We start from the raw sequence: 19,214 nt of genomic DNA on the forward strand, positions 1-19,214 counted from the left end.
CAAACTGCAAAAAGTTTGGTGGACGTCCGTCAAAACCAAGAGCAGCTATCCTTCAAACTGTTAGTACGCTGAAAGGATCCACATTGGCAGGGGTTCCTTTGAATGTGCAGAAATGACTGCTGGGTCTGATTGACTCGAGTCTGTCCAGATGGCAGAGGTAATGTTCTTCACCACCTCGACTGATCGAGTACCTTCCGCAAAACTCACAATAAGACCCAGTATCTTTATACCACACACAATCAAGATCCAGCAAACAACATTCCCTCTAAAATGATGGCTGTCGCATTTACGCACTGATGCCATGTGAAAAGAGAAATAGTTACAGTGTCATGAAAATGGCTGAAATAACCTGGAAGGGAAAGATTGAAAAATGTATTAATACTGTGTACAAAAAATGCAGACGCCAAATGACTAGATGCGTCACACATGAATAGGTATGAGATTTACCTGAGCTCCAACAAGACTGCAACACTAGGTACACAAGTGATTTTTGGGATGCTGGCAGCCAGCATACATTGACACTAAGACATGAGGTATGGCCATATGGGTCGACCAAAGGCAGGGCTAAAAGATGTAACTTTGGGGCCAAATGCTGTAAAGACAGGAGTAATAATTCAGGATATGGGCATTGTTACCTATCACAGAACCCTGGTGGCTCATTCGGTGTCTCTCTTCCTCTCTACTAGCCCCCTTCAGGTGCACCAGTATTGCCATGGAAAGATATGTCAATGGCCAGAGTTAGAAAATTGTTTACTGGCTGTTCTGGTGTTGCCTGTCTCAAGTGCCAATGCTGAGAGGGCATTTTCACAGATAAAAGTTTACATGGGAAGGAAAAAGCAAGTGCGCATGACCAAAGACTCACTTAAGAAGTATTGTATGGTGTTATTTGGACCTTATATACACTGTGCGTACACTGTCTCTATACCATGCACTATCAGTGCAGAAAGCAAGCAATAATAAGAGCAAAACGGAAAAACACTGTTTGTGTTGTTTTGATGGTGCAAAACTGTTTTTTTAAGGTATTGAAATCAATTGAAAACACAGGAAAAACAATGCCAGAATTTACTAAAAATAGAAAGTGAAAACAGGAAATCCTAACTATGATCAATAAAGTCAATGTGATAAGGAAAGGGTTGGGCATAAAGATATTACAGCAGATTATTATAAAACGATGTCTGCCAATAAATATGCTGAGCACACAGCACTGGTTACCAGAAGCAATGGCAGTCGCAATTTCATAATGTGAAAACCAAACACTGATGTGCCTCAACACAAAATGTAATTAATATTACATTAAAGAATAATATTTAAATGAACATGCATTGAGAACAATTCTACTATCTTGTTTCCTATTAAGTCATACCAGGCACATTTTGGAATCATTTTTGAGAGACATTGAAGATTTATTTAAGAATAAGTGCAAATAAAGTGCAATACCATAGGTCAGTACATATTTAATATATGCAATAGTACGTTGCACTAAATGTGGCAACAAGATATAGATTCAGGGCTTTAGGGCCTGATTTGTATGTTAGCGGATCAGGAACGACATCGCAACAGCGCTGGAGTTTACTCCTCGCCAAGATAGTGGTCCTCCTGCCCGATTAGATGCAGTTGGACCTTAAGTTGCTATGGCGGTGACTACTCCTTGTCCACCATAGCCAACCTTCTCAGACGGCTCGACAGAGCAAGGGCCTTTGAAGAATTGGCTAAAAGTCTGTATGCCCAATTAGGATGGGAGGACATATAGCTGTTCTTTCAATGTCTGTCACCACCAGGAAAACCCTGGCAGTGAGGGTTAGTAAAAAATTCTTAGTACCCGCGTTGCCATGGGTAATGACTCCCATGGGGAGGGGGCATTATCTTTTTTATTTTCAAAAAGGAAATCCCGCTTTGAGATTTTTGGGGAGAAATAAAAAAAACTGTTATGGCTCCGTCTTACTGATAGAGCCTGGCACTAAACAGTTAAAAGGATTGACAGCAGCCGTCGAGACTACAGTCCCTGGTAAAACTTTAGAAATGACTGCCAGGTGTTGGTCATTTCTAAATCTAGCAGACAGTACCTCAACTAGGACAACGGGGTAATTGACTCCATCGCCCTGACAGTATAATGGGCTGTATATAATATAGTATAGAAATCAGGCCCTTCGTTTTTGCTAATGTGGTTTGAAGCTAAAAGTATACAAAGCAATGACAACACATTGACAATGCAAATCAAATGTAAATTACAATTTTCGTTTTTAAATTGAAATACCAACTCTGCTCTCCCCCAATCAATCCACTTCTTAAAAAAAACTGATATCCCTTTAAATATACCACAGTGGATTTTTGGTGTGTTCAGTGGCAGTGGCTCCGTTTGTGGAAGTATTCACTTTATACTTAACTATATTGAACACCAAATTGTTCACTTACTCTCAAAGTAAAATCATAGCAGTCAGGTAGCTCTGCTTGACTAACCGTGCGAAGATTTATCGCCTTCAGCTTAAACATGATCTCCAGGTTAAGAAGTCTGGAAAGAAAACAAAATGCATATTCATTCAAGACATAACTAAAATGTGATTATCACTGAATCAAGGAAATTAATTACATTCTTACCTATAATAGTCTAATGTTAGATTCAGTTGGATTTCTCCTAATTCAGGATTCTCCAGTTGTATGGTTGGTGCGATGTAAATACACTCTACACCGGGTAGAAACAAAAAAATATACTGTCACTTGTCAACAACTGTGCTGTATTTCACTGGGCATTATTGCAAATCATAAAACAATTCACGAAGCATCAAATTGCAGGACCTACAACATGAGAATTATTCGAATAAATGGTATGCCGTGCGAATGATTCATTTTGCCCCAGTTTGCCAGTGCCCATAGGCAAAGCTATCTGCTTGTGGGTAGCAAATTAAGGGGCACATTGCAAGTAAATTAAAGGGCCCATCGCAAGTCATTCATTTTTCTGCATGGTATTCCACTCCTCCACGGAGATAGCAATACTAGAGATATAGATCATTTAAGGGGTCTGAGAAATACTCCTGATTACAATATTATGATTGATTGATTGGTTAAAGACATTTGAAGAGCGCAGCAATTACTTCAGGAAAGAAGTGTCCTTGCGCTGAAAAAAGGGTGAATAAAGGAAGCCTCAGTCTGATAGACAATCATGGTTCTAGATGCTACTGGAAACAACATAGATACACGGATTAGGTTGGGCACTCCGAGAAGGCAGTAAACAACTCCAAGCTTTGGCAGTCACCACAGTGAGGGAACGTCACCTAGATTTATTTTTTGAACTTTTACCAGGAAAGCACGCTGAGATACAAGTACACGAGAAGCCTCATATCATGTAAACAAAGAAAGAAGCCAGGTATGTTTTCAGGCCTGAATTGAGGAATGACATGTGGAAGTTGATATTTTGTCTGTGATTCACATATGTGTTTCCCTGGTACTACACCTGAGGTCTTTGGGATAAATTCTCATGATCCACAAATTTATAGTGGATTTTGTAATCTCCTGTAATGTTGCTATTGGCAAAAGGCTTCATTATGAGTCCCTGTACCTCCTCCTTAATTTTCATCTGACATTCTTGGAAGAGCTGCATATGGAAATGAACTTGGAAGAGGAATGTGAGTGTGGGTGCTACTCCTACACTTGGTTCACACTTGATACCAAAATTATTTAGAGAGGAACTATTCCTGGAGTTTGAGGTCCATAATGAAATGAAAGATTGACTCCACTCTCATACTAACAGATTGCACACTGAAAATGCACCCACCTTTATTTATTAATGAACAATGTTTAATGCAGTGGCCTGTCTCCCAGGCTTCCTGTCAACACAATACATGCTTTTTTTCTCTCCTAAGGCAGCTATGCATTAACACAGGAACCATATCAATTCATAGTTATGTTAGGAGAAAAAAGAAAATATTTTTTAAAAGCATGCCTTGGATGAGTTTGCATGGTTGCATAGTTATCTGCTGCTGCTTTGGGGCTCCTATGTGTTCAGGAGTTCCTGCACCATTGCCGAGTGTGCCACTGATCTCTTTCTATGATTGGTCTGTCATGTCATCTAGGCATCATAGAGGAGCAACATAGTACTGCATTTTTGGTTTTCTGACTGGTGACGGTGTGTTCCCTAAGACTGCACTCCAATTGTCAACACTTCTTGTTGGACACAAACTACAGGTGCTCTGGAAAACTGTTGCACTGGCTGTGATGGGGCAGTTGAGGTCCTCTGCATTAACTAAACTTTTCAAGGATTAATTCACTCTATTTATATGTGGCCTCAGCAAAGTTTTTCAGACAGATCTGACAAAGATGACTATCGCTGGAGGAAAGGAGGGAAATCAGAGGGCCACTGCTAGGACAGACCAGCATATAATCTCTGTAGGTGCCAAAATAGACAATTCATTGCCACCCTACCCACAAGTGTTAAGGTTGTTTGCAACACTTTACTTCCCCCTGTAGATATGGTAAACCTCGCCTATTCAGAGGAACATTCTCAAATTCAAGAACAGTTGCCTCCACTGCCTCACCACTAAGCTGTTACTTCTCACACTGTGTTGTCAATATCATTCTCACCTAGTCATGAACAAAGAATGATGGTTGGGGTGTGGAAAACTATTTGACAATCCTGGTACTATGTCTACAGCCAGCATTGAGGAACCTCCATCCCTGCCATAGTTGACTTTGCCACGGATCCTAAGCAACAGCAGTTGCTCATTTTGCCTAATGGGTGATCTCAACTAATTATGATTCCTCAACTTTTACACACTATCCAATCTACTATTATATTGGTATATTACATGTGTACTGTTACCTTACTCCCATCTGATTAGTCTCTGAGCATCCTTCCCGCCTTCTCCTAATACAATTACTCATGATAAAATAAATGGAAGGGAAAGAGGTGGGTCTCTAATATTTTGAGCAAATGAGGAACAAGTGCAGGCAGAAAGAACTCCTTGCTACCCAAACTGGGCCTAGTTTGGGATATTGTTAAATGACCTTTTGCTCTGGCATCTCAGCCAGCTATGCTTTTACTAACAGGAATTCAGAGGCACACTTAGGTCAACTATTATACCAGCTTGAAGACACAAAACTCCTCAATAATGAGGATGACCTCTTCTTTGCAGTAACAGAGTTCCAATGGGATAGTCATGAAGCAACACTACAATATGCAAACTCTAAATACCTCCGTATTGCTGAGGAGACACTCTACTCAATGTCTTATCTTTCTGAGGCTGAGAGCAAAAAAGAAGCAATCTGCCCTGTGCTCAAAATCCTTAATTCATCACAGGGTAACTTTTTAAATTGCAGGGTCCCAAAGATTTGACATTTTAAATCAGTTGACAAAGACTTGTCTTATTTATTTATTTATTTTTTTATTTGAAAAGTGTTATATAGCGCTGTCTAGACCCAGAGGTATCAGAGTGCTTTAGGATCAGCGAGTTATAGGTTACATCAATTAAATCAAAGAATCATGGATGGAGGAGGAGGGAAAGTAACACAACGGAGAAAAGAGAACAAAAATGTCAGATGACCGGCTGGGTAGGTGACGGCTGATGGGGTGAAACCAGGACCAGACTCCTCTATTGCTGCATGTCACAACTCCACCGGACATCGGCCAAGGTTGCTCGTGCACCGAGGTAAATACCAACAGTTTTGGTATCCACCCAGAGTTACAGGTTACATCGTTACATCAATTAAATCAATGACTCGCGGAGGGAGGAGGAGGGGGAGAGAAGGAAACACAATGGGGAAATGAAGAAAACAATGTCAGATGACCGGCTGGGTAGGTGACGGCCGAGGGGGTGAAACTAACCAGACTCCTCTATAGCTGCATATGATAGCTCCACTGGGCATCAGCCAAGGTTGCTCTTGCACCGAGGTTAGTATCTGCCCAGGGGGCCTCGTCAAAGGTCCATCGAAAGTCCTAGCAAAGTTCCACTGGGCTTGGGCCATGTTGATCTGGCTTTGACGTGAGTACAATGTTCAAAGTTTCAGTCCGGGGGGTGTCGTCATAGATCAATTGGCAGCAACCATCCCGGAGTTACTGGGAACTAAGACTTACTGTAGGGTTGATATGCTCTTGATAGCAATGCTTCCAGGGGATGGGCCAGGACAGCCATCTTTAGGTCAGGCATATAGAATGTATAGGTCCGGGGTTGTAGGGCAATCAGCTGTTGCCCCACGCAATTCTCTTGTCATGAGCGAGGCTGTTGTCGGACTAAGTGTAAAAAGCCGTCCCATGGCTAGACTTTTGCACTGTGGAGACCTTGATGTGAGCAACGAAATCTCGCTCCAGGCGCCTTTTCAGTGTCAGGCACAGCCCTTGCCTGGCCCACCTTCGTGCAACTCTGCCACAATTTGCGGCCATTTTGGGGTTAGGCGGGGCGGGAATGGATCCTCCCCCCGTCCACCTGGAAAATCTTGTGACCCCCGACTCCCCCAAAGCTTCCCCCTCACCTGTGGGGGTCCCTGTGATTGTGTCTTATGTATCCGCACCTCCTTGCACGTTGGTTGGGTGGTTAGATGATGAGGGGGTGGTGGTGCAGTGAGAGTTGCCCCTTGCCACCCTAGCGAGCATTGTGATGCGGGGGAGCTTGAGGGTCCTCCCTGTATGGCCCGAAGGCTAGCCTCCTGGTTTCTCTTTCTTAGTCCCTCAGGCACCTGGGAAACTCACTTCCTTTCTTTGGGCTCTTGTGTTGGTTTCACTGTTCTCTAACACAGCATATTGGGTGCCATCTTAGGGTCAGGCACAGGCATCCCTGCTGGTCTTCATTACCCTTGGTGTGCTCAACAGCCGGGGGGCCGTCAGGGGAGCTTTGCCAGCTCCCCACTCCTGCTCTTACAGGTTTTGTCTTTTAAATGACCCTCTGGGGTGCGCGCTCTGTGGGGAGGGGCTGTTCTTACCGTCTAGGTGTTACTGCGGTGGCTCTGCTCTGCCCTTCCTACTTCGGACAATTTGGGCATTTCTCCAAGTGCCGAGGGGCAAGACATCAACCCTGCCTCGGGCTTATTCCCAGTGCTTTTTTATACGGTTAGGACCGCACTGCCGGGGACTCTCGGAGAAGTCGTTAATTGGCAGCGGTAGAAGCCGCCATTTCATGCCTTTAGCCCTTCACGCTGGTCCTTGGGTCACTCTGCTCAGGAAAGCCTGCTCTTGTCCCCGTGGTATAGATGCCTTTATCGCCCCAAATTTAGCTAGAGGGATTGTCTGCTAGTGGATTCCACTCATATTAACTCGCAATCGTAAATAAGGGAAAACCTAACCTGAACAAAATGTATGTATGTGCATGGAGGTATAGAGTTATCATGTAAAAGTTGACGTTCTTTCACTGTAGATAAAGTGCTGTACGGTGCTAGTCTAATCATGAATACGACATTACATATATGTTTTTTTTTCTCTTATACAGGATGGGAGGGAGAGGGGAGGGTGATAAAGTTTTAGTTACGCTCCTATTATTCAGGTATAGAAAGAGAATGAAATGTTTAGAAGTTGCTATCTTAATTTATAGGCAAACAAAACAGGTGATGGACCGAATGTGGATCAATGCCACACATTCACCCCAGTCCAAAGATCTGGGCCCAAATCCATCGTTTTTTTGCACTCCACACCACCCTGGGTTAGACAATGGCGATATGCAAATCAGCTCTGACCCTGTGCCCCATGGGAACAGTCCAGTCCGAACTACAAAAGCCATGTCCTTCCCAGAACGGAATCAAGCATCCGAGGACCGGACCGGTTTCGAGGTAACACCTCTCATCAGCCCGGCTAGCTTGACTCCAGTGGTGTGGAGTGCCTGGGACCCACGTCTGAGCATCCCCAGCGCACTTATGGCGGCATTTGCAAACAAAACAGGTGATGGACCGAATGTGGATCAATGCCACACATTCACCCCAGTCCAAAGATCTGGGCCCAAATCCATCGTTTTTTTGCACTCCACACCACCCTGGGTTAGACAATGGCGATATGCAAATCAGCTCTGACCCTGTGCCCCATGGGAACAGTCCAGTCCGAACTACAAAAGCCATGTCCTTCCCAGAACGGAATCAAGCATCCGAGGACCGGACCGGTTTCGAGGTAACACCTCTCATCAGCCCGGCTAGCTTGACTCCAGTGGTGTGGAGTGCCTGGGACCCACGTCTGAGCATCCCCAGCGCACTTATGGCGGCATTTGCAAACAAATCGGATGCTTGATTCCGGTCTGGGAAAGATATGGCTGTTGTAGTTCGGACTGGACTGTTCCCATGGGGCACAGGGTCAGAGCTGATTTGCATAATGCCATTATCTGACCCAGGGTGGTGTGGAGTGCAAAAAACGATGGATTTAGGCCCAGATCCTTGTACTGGGGTGAATGTAAGACATTGATCTACATTCTGTCCATCAAATTGTTTTTTGTAATCTTAATTTATAGGACTGTTAATATGGTAAACCAAATAAGTACAGATGCTGAATGCTAACTTACCCCACTCTCGGAATGGGTTACCGGATCTTTACCTCTATTTTGTAACATAACACGTACCTAAGAATTGTACCAATTTAAACCTGAAAACTTAATAAAATTTGTTTTTAAAAAAAGAAGATGGTCCAGGACAGAGTCATGAATGCACTTACATTTATTAGTGCTTAGAGCTTCTTATTGGCTGCTTTGCAATTAAAATACCAGTAAAAATCAGGGTAAGATGCTTATTCTTTCTGCGGGTGAAGAACATGACAGCAGTCAGATATATAAAGTAAGTGTGGGTGAAATTTGCGAATTCGCGTTCCGCAAGTTCACGCGAAAGCGAATTTGCGGTTCGCATAATCCGCGAATTCGCGCATTTTTATTTTTTGTGTTCGTGGGGTTTTTGTGTGTTTGCGGGGCTTTTTGCGTGTTCTCGGTATTTTTTCAGCGCGGCTACTGCAAGGTTACCCATTCGGTCGAACATGGGCTAGTTGCATGCTCGCGTTGTGCAATTGCATGTTTTTTTGTGTTCGCGGGGCATTTTTGTGTGTTCCTAGGGCTTTTTTGCCTGTTTACGTCCGTTTTTGCGTGCTCGCTGTCAAAAAGTCTTGCGACCAAGCAAAAAAATCCGCAAGCTTGTGATTTGCACATTTTTTTACAAATTTGCGCGATTCGCGGAACGCAAATTTGTACAAAATTTGCAAATTCCGCGAACGGAACGGATTTTACGCCCATGCTTAATATAAACCGGCCAAGGAGGCTAAAGCTTTTGGCAGAGCTAGCCAGCTCGCTGTGGCAGCTTTGTCTCCATCAAAAGATTTCTTAAAAAGCACAATACTTTTCAGGTCTATTCAGGAGTATTAGGACAGTAGCTACTGCCGATCACACCCTGATGTCTTCAAAACTACAGCAGAATTTGGGAATCCTTTGAAATCGATCTGTTTGCCTCACAACTGACAACTCAGTTGGGGATATATTACAGTAGGAGACCAGATCTGGAAGCTTTGGCTACAGATGTTTTTCGTCAGGACTGGTGTGGTGGAAAACTTTATGCCCTTCCACCCTTTCTCATAATTTCAAAATGCTTTACTCAGACCTGCAGGCAGTTGGTGCGGTAACAATTTTGACACTCCTTTGGAGAGCCGAACCATGGTATCTATTTCTATTAGAGTTGTCAGTGAACTGTGTCAATTCTGATAGTGGTATTTCTGGGGTCGCTGTAGGACCCTTGAGGGTAATATTACAATCTAGCGTTAGGGTGCAACCTCACATTTGTAGTTTGGAACATTTCAGGACCTTTAAAGACTTGCCGAAGCATTCAAAGTCAGCTTCCAACAACATAAAGGCATCCTAGGTAAAAGGCACAACTAGAGCTTACAAGTCACTGTGGGCTATCTGCAATAGCTGGTGTGTGGAATGTGACATTGTTCTCATTCATTCAGACGTTGCAAGTGTTTTACATTTATTGGCACCTCTGGTGGCTGGGCAAAAGTCCTACATGACTATTAATGACTACAGGTCAGCAATATTGGCAGGACCCTAGAACATGAGGATAAACCAGTGGGTGAATATCCTATGGTTTATAGACTATTGAAAGGAATTATGTTGTGGGATGTGAAGTTGGCTTTCCAACTTTTCCAATCATGGGAAGTCAATGAAAAATGTTCATTTAGGTTTAGGTTTAAAGCATTTTATTGAGACAATACAAAAACATAAAAACACTTTTCCCAAGAAATAGGTGCCAAGGCACGGTTATTGAAAGCGCGCTCAGGGCGCCAAGTCTCTCCCAATGAAAGGCCCATCAAGGCTAGCCCATCTTGGTGCATAGATAGAGACAGCAGTGCAAGGAATAAACAACCCCCCCTCCCCCAACGCGCCAGTGTATGAGGATGTTCTGGACTGCTGAGCCCAGTGCTATAGCAATCTGTCGGCCTCTACGGGATATCAGAGGATACATCAGCCGATTAGGAAGGCCCAGCAATATGTGCGCAGGGAAGCGTGGTAGCTCAATGTCAAAGTGTGTATCAATCTCGTCTATCACCTCCTTCCAAAAAAAGTTCATTTAATTGTTTATCAGCTATGTTAGTAAGGTTATAATGTCTAGTTTCTTTCAGTAGGGTGTCAGATGTTAGGGCTTTAGATATTTTGGCTCTGCATTTCCTATCAATACGGCATATTTTACAATAACAAGACTTAACAAACATTCATCTCCTACTATAGAATTTTAATCTTTTCCCTTGCACACTCAGTTGTGTGTAAGTAAACAAATATGAATATTAATAAATATTAACTGCTTATTATTTTACATACAAAATTGATCCAAACTCATTTACCACCAATACATCAGTTTGTAGGACCAATTTTCATTTATTATAAAGGACCATAAATACTGTACATAATCTATAAAATTCAATAATTTCACATTTTTTCCTTACCTCATGATTAAATGAAAGGCCTACACCAACACCCTCATTCCACCCATTCACACTCATTCAATCTCACATACACACTAAGATACCGCTTGGATGGAATACTCTTTTCCGGATGTATATGGACAAAGGAATTAAGAACTGTTATGACTCTTGCTTGTTTTTTGTTGTTATCTATATTCTTTTGATCTCTTCATGGATTATAGATCCTTGCACATCAAGTAAAGAGGATATTTGTGTATAGCCAAACCTCCATTTATAGTGTTTGGTGACTTTCTTTTGTGTTATGGTTTTCTGTAATGGAGAATGGTGGATTTGTAATGTTCTTTGAATGTGCTATAAATAAACAGTAGGAAAGGTAGATGTATAATATACACTACCTTTCTCTTTATTAAAATCAATACTTTCCTTTACTCTTAGCTAGGAGAATCTTCAATTACACCCAAGAATTGCTGGGGCCTGATCCAACAGGATCTCAAATCCTATATTTTCTGTCTAAAAGGGAAAATGCCTGTCCAAAGCAGGTACAGCCACATTCATTGAGTTAGTATAGGAGAGTGGCCTCCAATGGGACCCACACATACGGGTCAGGAAAATATTTTTTATGTTACTATTTTTGCACTATTTGCCCTCAACATTCGGCAGGTAAACCTGGTGAGAATCTTGTTGGGAAACAGCATGAAATTCTAATTTATGTGCCAAAGAATACATGTATGCATTCCATGAGCTGAACGTTCTGATTGGGCACACTAAGACATGTTTTTTGTTTCGAAGGAAAGCTCTCCTGTAGTCCACAGTCAGCATTATGAGATTTTCTTGTCAGCGTGAAAGAAAAGCAAAAGTGGCTGAGGTGTCCCCTAAATTGGAATGTTAGTGGACACCTCAGCCACTTTAACAAGAGATTCCACTTGCCCTGCCATGGGAGATATGGAGGGCACTGACTAATTTCCAGTAAGTAATTATAATGCTTACCAGTTACAATTTCTGGATCAATGTCAAAGGTACCATTTTCTGGGAAGATGTTTACTTGCTTGTACATCTCTTGACACAGACTGAGAGGTGCATCTTCTTTGCCATCATTGTCAAAGGCGTAAATCCCAAGGGAATTGTTGCGCAACTGTAGGAACTAAAACAAAGCAGAAATTAAGAACATTTGTCAAAAGAGCTGCAAGGTAAATACGTAAGTGCCTCTAGTTCTGAGCCGTTTTATCTGTTGACCACACCCACTGTCAATGTGAAATAAGAATAAGTATTGCGAGTACAGAACTGAAAATAAAATGGCTGATCAACTTATTTGGAGTGGGTCAAACATTTGATTTAGGTTTTAGAAATTTTCCATAGAGTACAAATGAGTATAAATGAGTTTTATATATATATATTTTTCACAGTGGGAGTAACATATGTTTTTTACTACAGGCAGCTACAGAAACCCCTTACTGTGTACCCAACTAAATGTAGATATTCCCTAGCTTTGATAGTCAGAAAATCTTGATTTTATTAGGGACACAGAGGCTAATATTAATGCAGTCTCCTTTAGTGTCACTACTCACTGCAGCCCCTATAAAGAATAGAGAACTTTAACAAAATGCCAGTCTAAACAAGAAGCCAGAACACCCAGCCATCATCCTTCTTTTTCAGTGCAATGCCAAACATTCCAAATAAGAAAATATTTCAACAACATTTGGAAATATTACCAAGACCAAAGTCCAAACAAAACGTTCTCAAATTTGTCCAGTCTTTTTCCATCTTCTTCTTATTCAGGAACACGAGGTATAAGAAAAAGCAACAGCCATAAATACTGTGCTTGCCAAAATGGAGGGATAATATTAGCCTCCATGTCTTTAGAAAAATTCAGATTTTCAGACCATCAAAGCAGGGGAAAATCCTGATCCATTATAAAAATATCTTTCAAATAAATATTTTGACTTAAAAACTTTCTGACTCGATGAAGCACCTTTGTAAAACACCAAGGGGCGGAAGACAGACCAGATGGTAGACAAAAAAAACAAATTTTCTCCGTCCATCTGAATAGGAGAAACCTTTGAGGTGGTTCCCAAATTGGAACCTTCAAATAAGCATCCTTCAAATCTTACAAAGTCATCCAATCTCTTGCCTGCAACACATCCTTTAACATATACATTCCTTCCATCTTGACGTGATGATAAACGACCCACTCATCCAGTTGGCTTAGATTTATGACAAATGTAGCTCAAGAATACATTCACAACGTTTCTCACCTCCACAATCGCATCTTTCCTTTCTAGTTCTAGAAAGTCTCTGCTCACTAGATCTGAATAAAATCTTATAATTTATAGAAGCTGGTACTATACTGGCTCCTCCAAAAAATCTATATGTTATCCTAACACAGTCTGGGGAACCCAGGGATCTCTTGTCATTTGAGTCTAGTTTTGAAAAAAAGTCTGCCTCCCAACTTGAAGTGAAGTAGTGTGGCTCACTGGTTAGAGGCGGCAGACCTGAGAGCAGAGGACGGCCCGGGACCAGGGTTCGATTCCCGGCGCGGCAGGTTTCTGGACCAGGGTCAGCGGACTCGATAATTCTCTCGCCTCGGTGCCCACTCTGATCAGCGATCACACTCGGCAACTCTGGGCATTAGCTTGCCTCATCTTCACTAACGGCCCCACCAGACCGCCGGGGATGCCTGGTCTCACCCTGGAGATACCCATTAAGGGACCATCTCTCAGGGGAGCCAGGAAGGGTTTCGCAGCGGTCGAAGCGCCTTGGGACCCTACGGGTAAGTAGTGCGCTATATAAATGCCTATACATTACATTACATTACATTACAACTTTAACTTGATAACAGAAGGGTCTTGTCTTACCTGATCCCCGGTTTTGACGGCTTCCTCTAAACCTAGATCTTTGTCTCTGGGGATAGAAAGTTCCTAGATGGTAGGAGATCTGGTACTGGTAGGGCCTGAATCCTTGTGTAACCGAAGATCTATGATGCCCTGCCCTCAGCCGGGGAATCAAACTCTTGTTCCCCCAGTCCCACCACAAACACGCCGGTCAAAGACCTTTTTAATCTCCCGCTGTGACTGTTGCAAGGAAATGGATGCCCTAATGTAGTTGGACATCTATTTTATGAAAGTGTTACCAAAAGCATCCCATTTGCCATAGGGTCTTTTTTCAGAAAGATACTCTTTCACATTACTGGGGTGAGTGTCTAAAAAGTTTCAGCGCACCGTCCATCATCTCTTTGTGTTAGCTTTGTTTGCCCTAAGTTGCGAGGGTATGCCCAGACTTAGGTCACCTGCTCACTTTGCCACTGGATTCATGCTAGCCAGGCTGATGAGGGGTGTTATTCTGTAGCCGGTCCCAGGATGCTTATTTCCGCTCCTGGGAAGACCTGGCTTTGCCATTCGGGCTGGACTGTTTCCATGAAGAACAGGGTCAAGACTGATTTGCATATGGTTGGGTCTGAAATGGGGTGGCAAAGTGAGTTAAAGAATGATGATGGATTCAACCCAGATCTGTGACTGGGAGTGAGTGTATGAAAAGTTTCAGCGCCCCGTCCATCACCTCTTTATGTTTGTTTTGTACGCCCTAAATTGGCAGGGTATGCCCTGACTGGGTGCCTTGCTCACTTTGCAACTGAATTCAAGCTAGCCTGGCTAATGAGGGGTGTTACCCAGAAACCGGTCCTAGGATGCTTGTTTCCAGTCCAGGGAATATCTGGCTTGGCAGATAGGGCTGGACTGTTCCCATGAGGCTCCATCCATCATCTCTTTGTGTTTGCCGTGTTACCTAGGAGACACTCTACTCTCTGGACTCAATCTCCCAACTCTTCTGCATCCAAAGCCTTCTTAGTAACATATGCTTCCTCCGCCATAACAAATATTTTTGCGAATAATCTATCTTTGCACATTCTTAGACCCTTGTCCAAGCCTTTCCTTTGGTTCCAACCAACTTTACCGATGAAGCTAAAATCAAGATCAGATGTCAAGATCAGGTGTCATTTAAATGTTATTGCCCGTGTTCGGCCTAGGAAACTTTGATCGCAATCTCATCCTTCGATCTTTAGGGATGTTCTTACGCAGCCATGTCTCCATATATTCTGCCACATGAGGTGCGGTGACCAATCAGGGGAAAGTTGATGTGTTAAAACCATTGGGTCAAACATAAACTCTACTAGAGGATCAATAAGAGACCCAAATCCGTTACCTTTAACCCCTTCTACCTGTCCTGTCTGCTGTACAGTGCCAATGTCTTCTTCATCCGTATCAAAACCAGATGAGCAACTTAACTCAATCTCTGCACTGCCAGTTGAATCATCAAATAGTGGGATGTTTGTGAACACCTACTAGTACTGGATCCTTTTTCTGGTCCCCATGCGTGTCCTCAACACTTCCTTGATTTGTGCAGCCACAAAACCCAATGTCTGCCATTGCAGATTTACTTTTCTTTGCATTAGCCTGATCAACATCTAGATGTTTACATTTTCTGCTCACCTTACCCCATTTCCTAACAACTGGACCCTCACCACTGGACCTTCTCCCTGAGTAGAACCCCCCCTAGCTTGCAGCTAGTAACCATTCTATTTTCTTAGCCAAATCTGTTGAAAATATATACAACATATTACCAATCTTATCCTCTATGGAAACATTTATTTCCTTCACCACATTTCCCTCTGTCATTTTTACTTTTTATTCCAGAACGGTAAACCACTACTTAATGCCAATATCAAATCTAAGAGCCCTTACTGAATACACTGTTGCCTTTTCTGAAGTAAAAAACACTCAGGCACCAGGCACAAGCTGTCACCCTGAGAAACGGTGTATGAAGCCCAATGTTGTGTATACCTTTCAATTAACTAATAGTGAGCTGATCCCAATGTACCAAAATAGCCACTGTGCATGCCATAGTCCTTTCTCTCTTTCAAAGCTCAAGCCAAAATAGGCTTCTGGCACAAAAATAAATTGCTGGCATTCAGTGATCCTCTAGGTCAGGTTTCACTTCCAAATCACTACTGTCACCAAAATTAAAGGCACAAACCCCCTAAATCAAACGAGCCACCTTTTACTCTCAAAATCGTGCAGGCCTTAAATTGCTTATCTAGTACTTGCACACCTCATTTGCGGGCTAAAGCAAAACCTTTGGATCGGCATGCAGTAAAGAATTGGTCATACTGAGCTTGCACACCCCTCCTGTGGCAAGGAAACACTGGATGTGGCATGCTGCAACTCCATGAGCCTCTGATCGAATGCTGGGGTTCTCAAGGCAAAGGAGCAGCACAACCACCAATGGCTAACACAAAATGCAGTATTTGAATTTCTCCTATTTCTAGAATGGAAAATCCATTGCGCCTAACAATATATACATTTAAAAAACATACCAAAGGTGGCTTGGTTAAATGGTTATTGATGACAATAAAACCTACAAATATTCCAATGTATCCAAATGTATGCATTCATCAAAAACGCCTACACTTCATCAAAAGGTACCACACATGCCTCGCACTCACCAAATACTCATACTAAGTAGATAAACAGATAATTACCCATAAATGGTATCCTGGTTGTTATAAACACTTCCCCATTGATACGCTTGTATAAGAAACCAACAGTTTCCTTCTCTCTGAGAGCAGCAGCAAAAAAACAAGGACGATGGCTGGGTGTTCTGGCCTCTTGTTCAGACTAGAATTTTGCTAAAGTTCTCTATTCTTTAAAGGGGTTGCTGTGAGCAGTGGCAATAAAGGAGAGTGCAATAATGTTAGCCTCCGGTCTTGCCATAAAATTATTCTTCATGCTGGATAGCCATTTGTGTATCCAGGAGTATAGTGTAGTGTGTCATAGAAATGTACACTACACTTTTTTTTTGGTGGTGTCAGGGACGCAACACAAGCCTCTGCTGGCCCTAGAGACCCTTGGGCACAGGCACCCCCCAGCCCTTCAGGGACTTCACAGCCCATCCGGAAGCCCCAATCCTTCCAAGGCCTAAGTATATGTGGGAGACATGGGAGACATCATTCATCATAATGCCATTGGTGTGTTTGACTTGTATTATATATCACTGTGTCCCTTTCTAACTATATAAGCATCAGTAGGCATTATCCTGACCCAACAAATGTAAAAACACACCTACTGGGAAATTCTTTGATGAGATGTCCCCTTAAAACTCAAAATAGTCTACTCTCTTCACCAAACAGTTGAACACTTGGCTCTATCTGCTGCAATATAAATCACTGTTGTGTAGTTTTATGTTACTCTAAACTAACACACTCTTAAGACAACAGCTCATCATTCTAAATTCTCATTCATTCACTTGTAAACTCTCATTCATTAGTGATATACATTTTAAAGGTACAGAAAGTATTTTGTTGAGGGTCAATAATGCTTCCTTATTCCACTGCCAACTATTGATTTGGTCTGTAGGTATGATCATTTACCAATTAAAGGCTGAACCTCATGAAGCGAAGAAAAAGAAAGATAAAAGGTAAATTGTTGTTTGAATTGTTCAAAATCGATACTAAGTGTTCTTTATTTATTTAAAAAAGTAAACAATAAGTTCTTCATCATGTATGAAACACCCACCAACTGGCCAACTGGCTCTTACAGCTAAAATCCCCTGGATTTACCAGATGCCCTTCTTGCAAAGCAGCCAGGCCACAATAGCTTGACTGGAATTGTGCCTGTGTATGTGTGTGTGTCTCTCTCTCTCCATTGCTCTCTCTCTTTCCCTCTCTTTCACACTTCTGTGTCTATGTGCTTGTGTATGTATCTATCTATCTATCTATCTATCTATCTATCTATCTATCTATCTATCTATCTATCTATCTATCTATCTATCTATCTATTTATCTATCATTGATAGGCTCTACCTGAGTCTTTATAAGACTAAGTCCAAGTCAATCAAACAAACTTACTGAAGACAGAGTTCAAGTCAAAGGTTCTGCTGATAGGTTAATTCAAAATTAAGATCATTACAGAAAGCAAAAAGTGGTTAGTTAATCAATAGAAATGAATGTCCCAATGGTAAATGAAAATCAAATAACATAAGACAATCAACATATGGTCTGGCTCAAAATAAAGCAAGCAGCCAGAAATAAGTACAGTTCAGGAAGAGGACCAAGCTAGAGTCTGACTCCAAAGAAGAGACAGAAAAGTATATGTATTAATGACAGACTAGCATAGAGTTCGAACAGTTAGAAGGCAAAGAAAGTCATGGGAAGTCAAATAAGGTCTAAGAAAAAGTAGGGAAGTAAAGTCACAGAAAATCATAGAAAGTCTTGGAAAGTCTGGCACATATCCCAAAATCATCATCTTTTATAGGGTTTTACACATAAAAGCCACTCCCCTTCAGTGGTGAGATGTGACATAATAGGGCTGAACTAGCAAAGTATGATTCTACTAAGCCAAGGAGCATTCTAATACACTAGATACATTCAATAAGATAAATCTAGAAGCACTAACGTATTGTACATATGACTACATACATATACTGCCCATGGCTGCATAATTACCTGTGACATCATTGATAACATTACTGCAACATCTGAAATGACATTATTAATGACAACGCTGTGCTTGGCGTGAGAGCGAGTTAATCTTATTTTAGAGCACAAGTTATAGTTACTTTAGATAAGTATAAGTATAACCGGTGAATTTCGGTAGTTCTGTTGGTTTAAAATGGTATGATTAAACTGACATTTTCCTTAACTGTCACCTCTGTTTTTTTAACGAAAAAATAAATATATATATATATATATATATTGATCACACATAATTATTGTGTCATACTTATGCTGCTATTGGATATTTAATATTTGAGCTATTGTTCTTAACTCTTTCATACAATAGAACAAATCAGATTTTAACACAAAATAATGTACATAGATGAATTTACTTATCATGTACATATTTATAAGTGTTTTCCCCATTTATCGATTTATGCAATTCAAACATGCTTTATTTTTTCTTAAAATCCATGAATGTGATTTTATTGAAATGTGTAAATTGCTTGGACTAAAATCGTGGTGGCCCACTTGGGCACTATTGTTTTCCGATTTGTATATATGCAGCAAATACGATATGTAGTATTTCTTCCATTTCTATGACACGATTCATTGCACTGTCACTTTAAAAGTCCTGCTTGATTCTCGCTGTCTGTCATGTGATCAAGCCTCCCTGGAGGCGAAACGCGTCATGGCGGCAGCGCTGGCTTTTATGGAATAAATCACCGTTCACCAGCACTTTTGGGTCGGCTCTTTGTTACTAAGTATCCGGGCATCCTGTGTTCCGAGTGACAAGTTTCGCCACATACGGTACCTATGCTTTCCAGGTACGAGCAAGACCCCTTCTCAACAGGGCAACGCGGCAGAAAGCTGTTT

At 41.8% G+C, this 19,214-nt stretch overlaps 1 protein-coding gene across 2 annotated transcripts in view; it reads right to left on the reverse strand.

Annotated features, from left to right (window-relative positions):
* MCOLN3 (mucolipin TRP cation channel 3) overlaps nucleotides 1-19,214 on the reverse strand; it is a 426,432-nt gene that overhangs the window by 208,358 nt on the left and 198,860 nt on the right. For both annotated transcript variants that reach the window (XM_086936329.1, XM_086936328.1), the window contains exons 4-6: nucleotides 11,843-11,996; nucleotides 2,596-2,680; nucleotides 2,413-2,509 (exon numbers count right to left, since the gene is read on the reverse strand). In XM_086936329.1, the coding sequence (XP_086792455.1) occupies nucleotides 2,413-2,509; nucleotides 2,596-2,680; nucleotides 11,843-11,996 (336 nt within the window). The remainder of the gene's footprint in view (nucleotides 1-2,412; nucleotides 2,510-2,595; nucleotides 2,681-11,842; nucleotides 11,997-19,214) is intronic.

The sequence above is a fragment of the Lissotriton vulgaris genome, chromosome 1_1 (genome assembly GCF_964263255.1).
Source record: "Lissotriton vulgaris chromosome 1_1, aLisVul1.2, whole genome shotgun sequence".
In the NCBI taxonomy this organism is placed as follows: Eukaryota; Metazoa; Chordata; class Amphibia; order Caudata; family Salamandridae; genus Lissotriton; species Lissotriton vulgaris.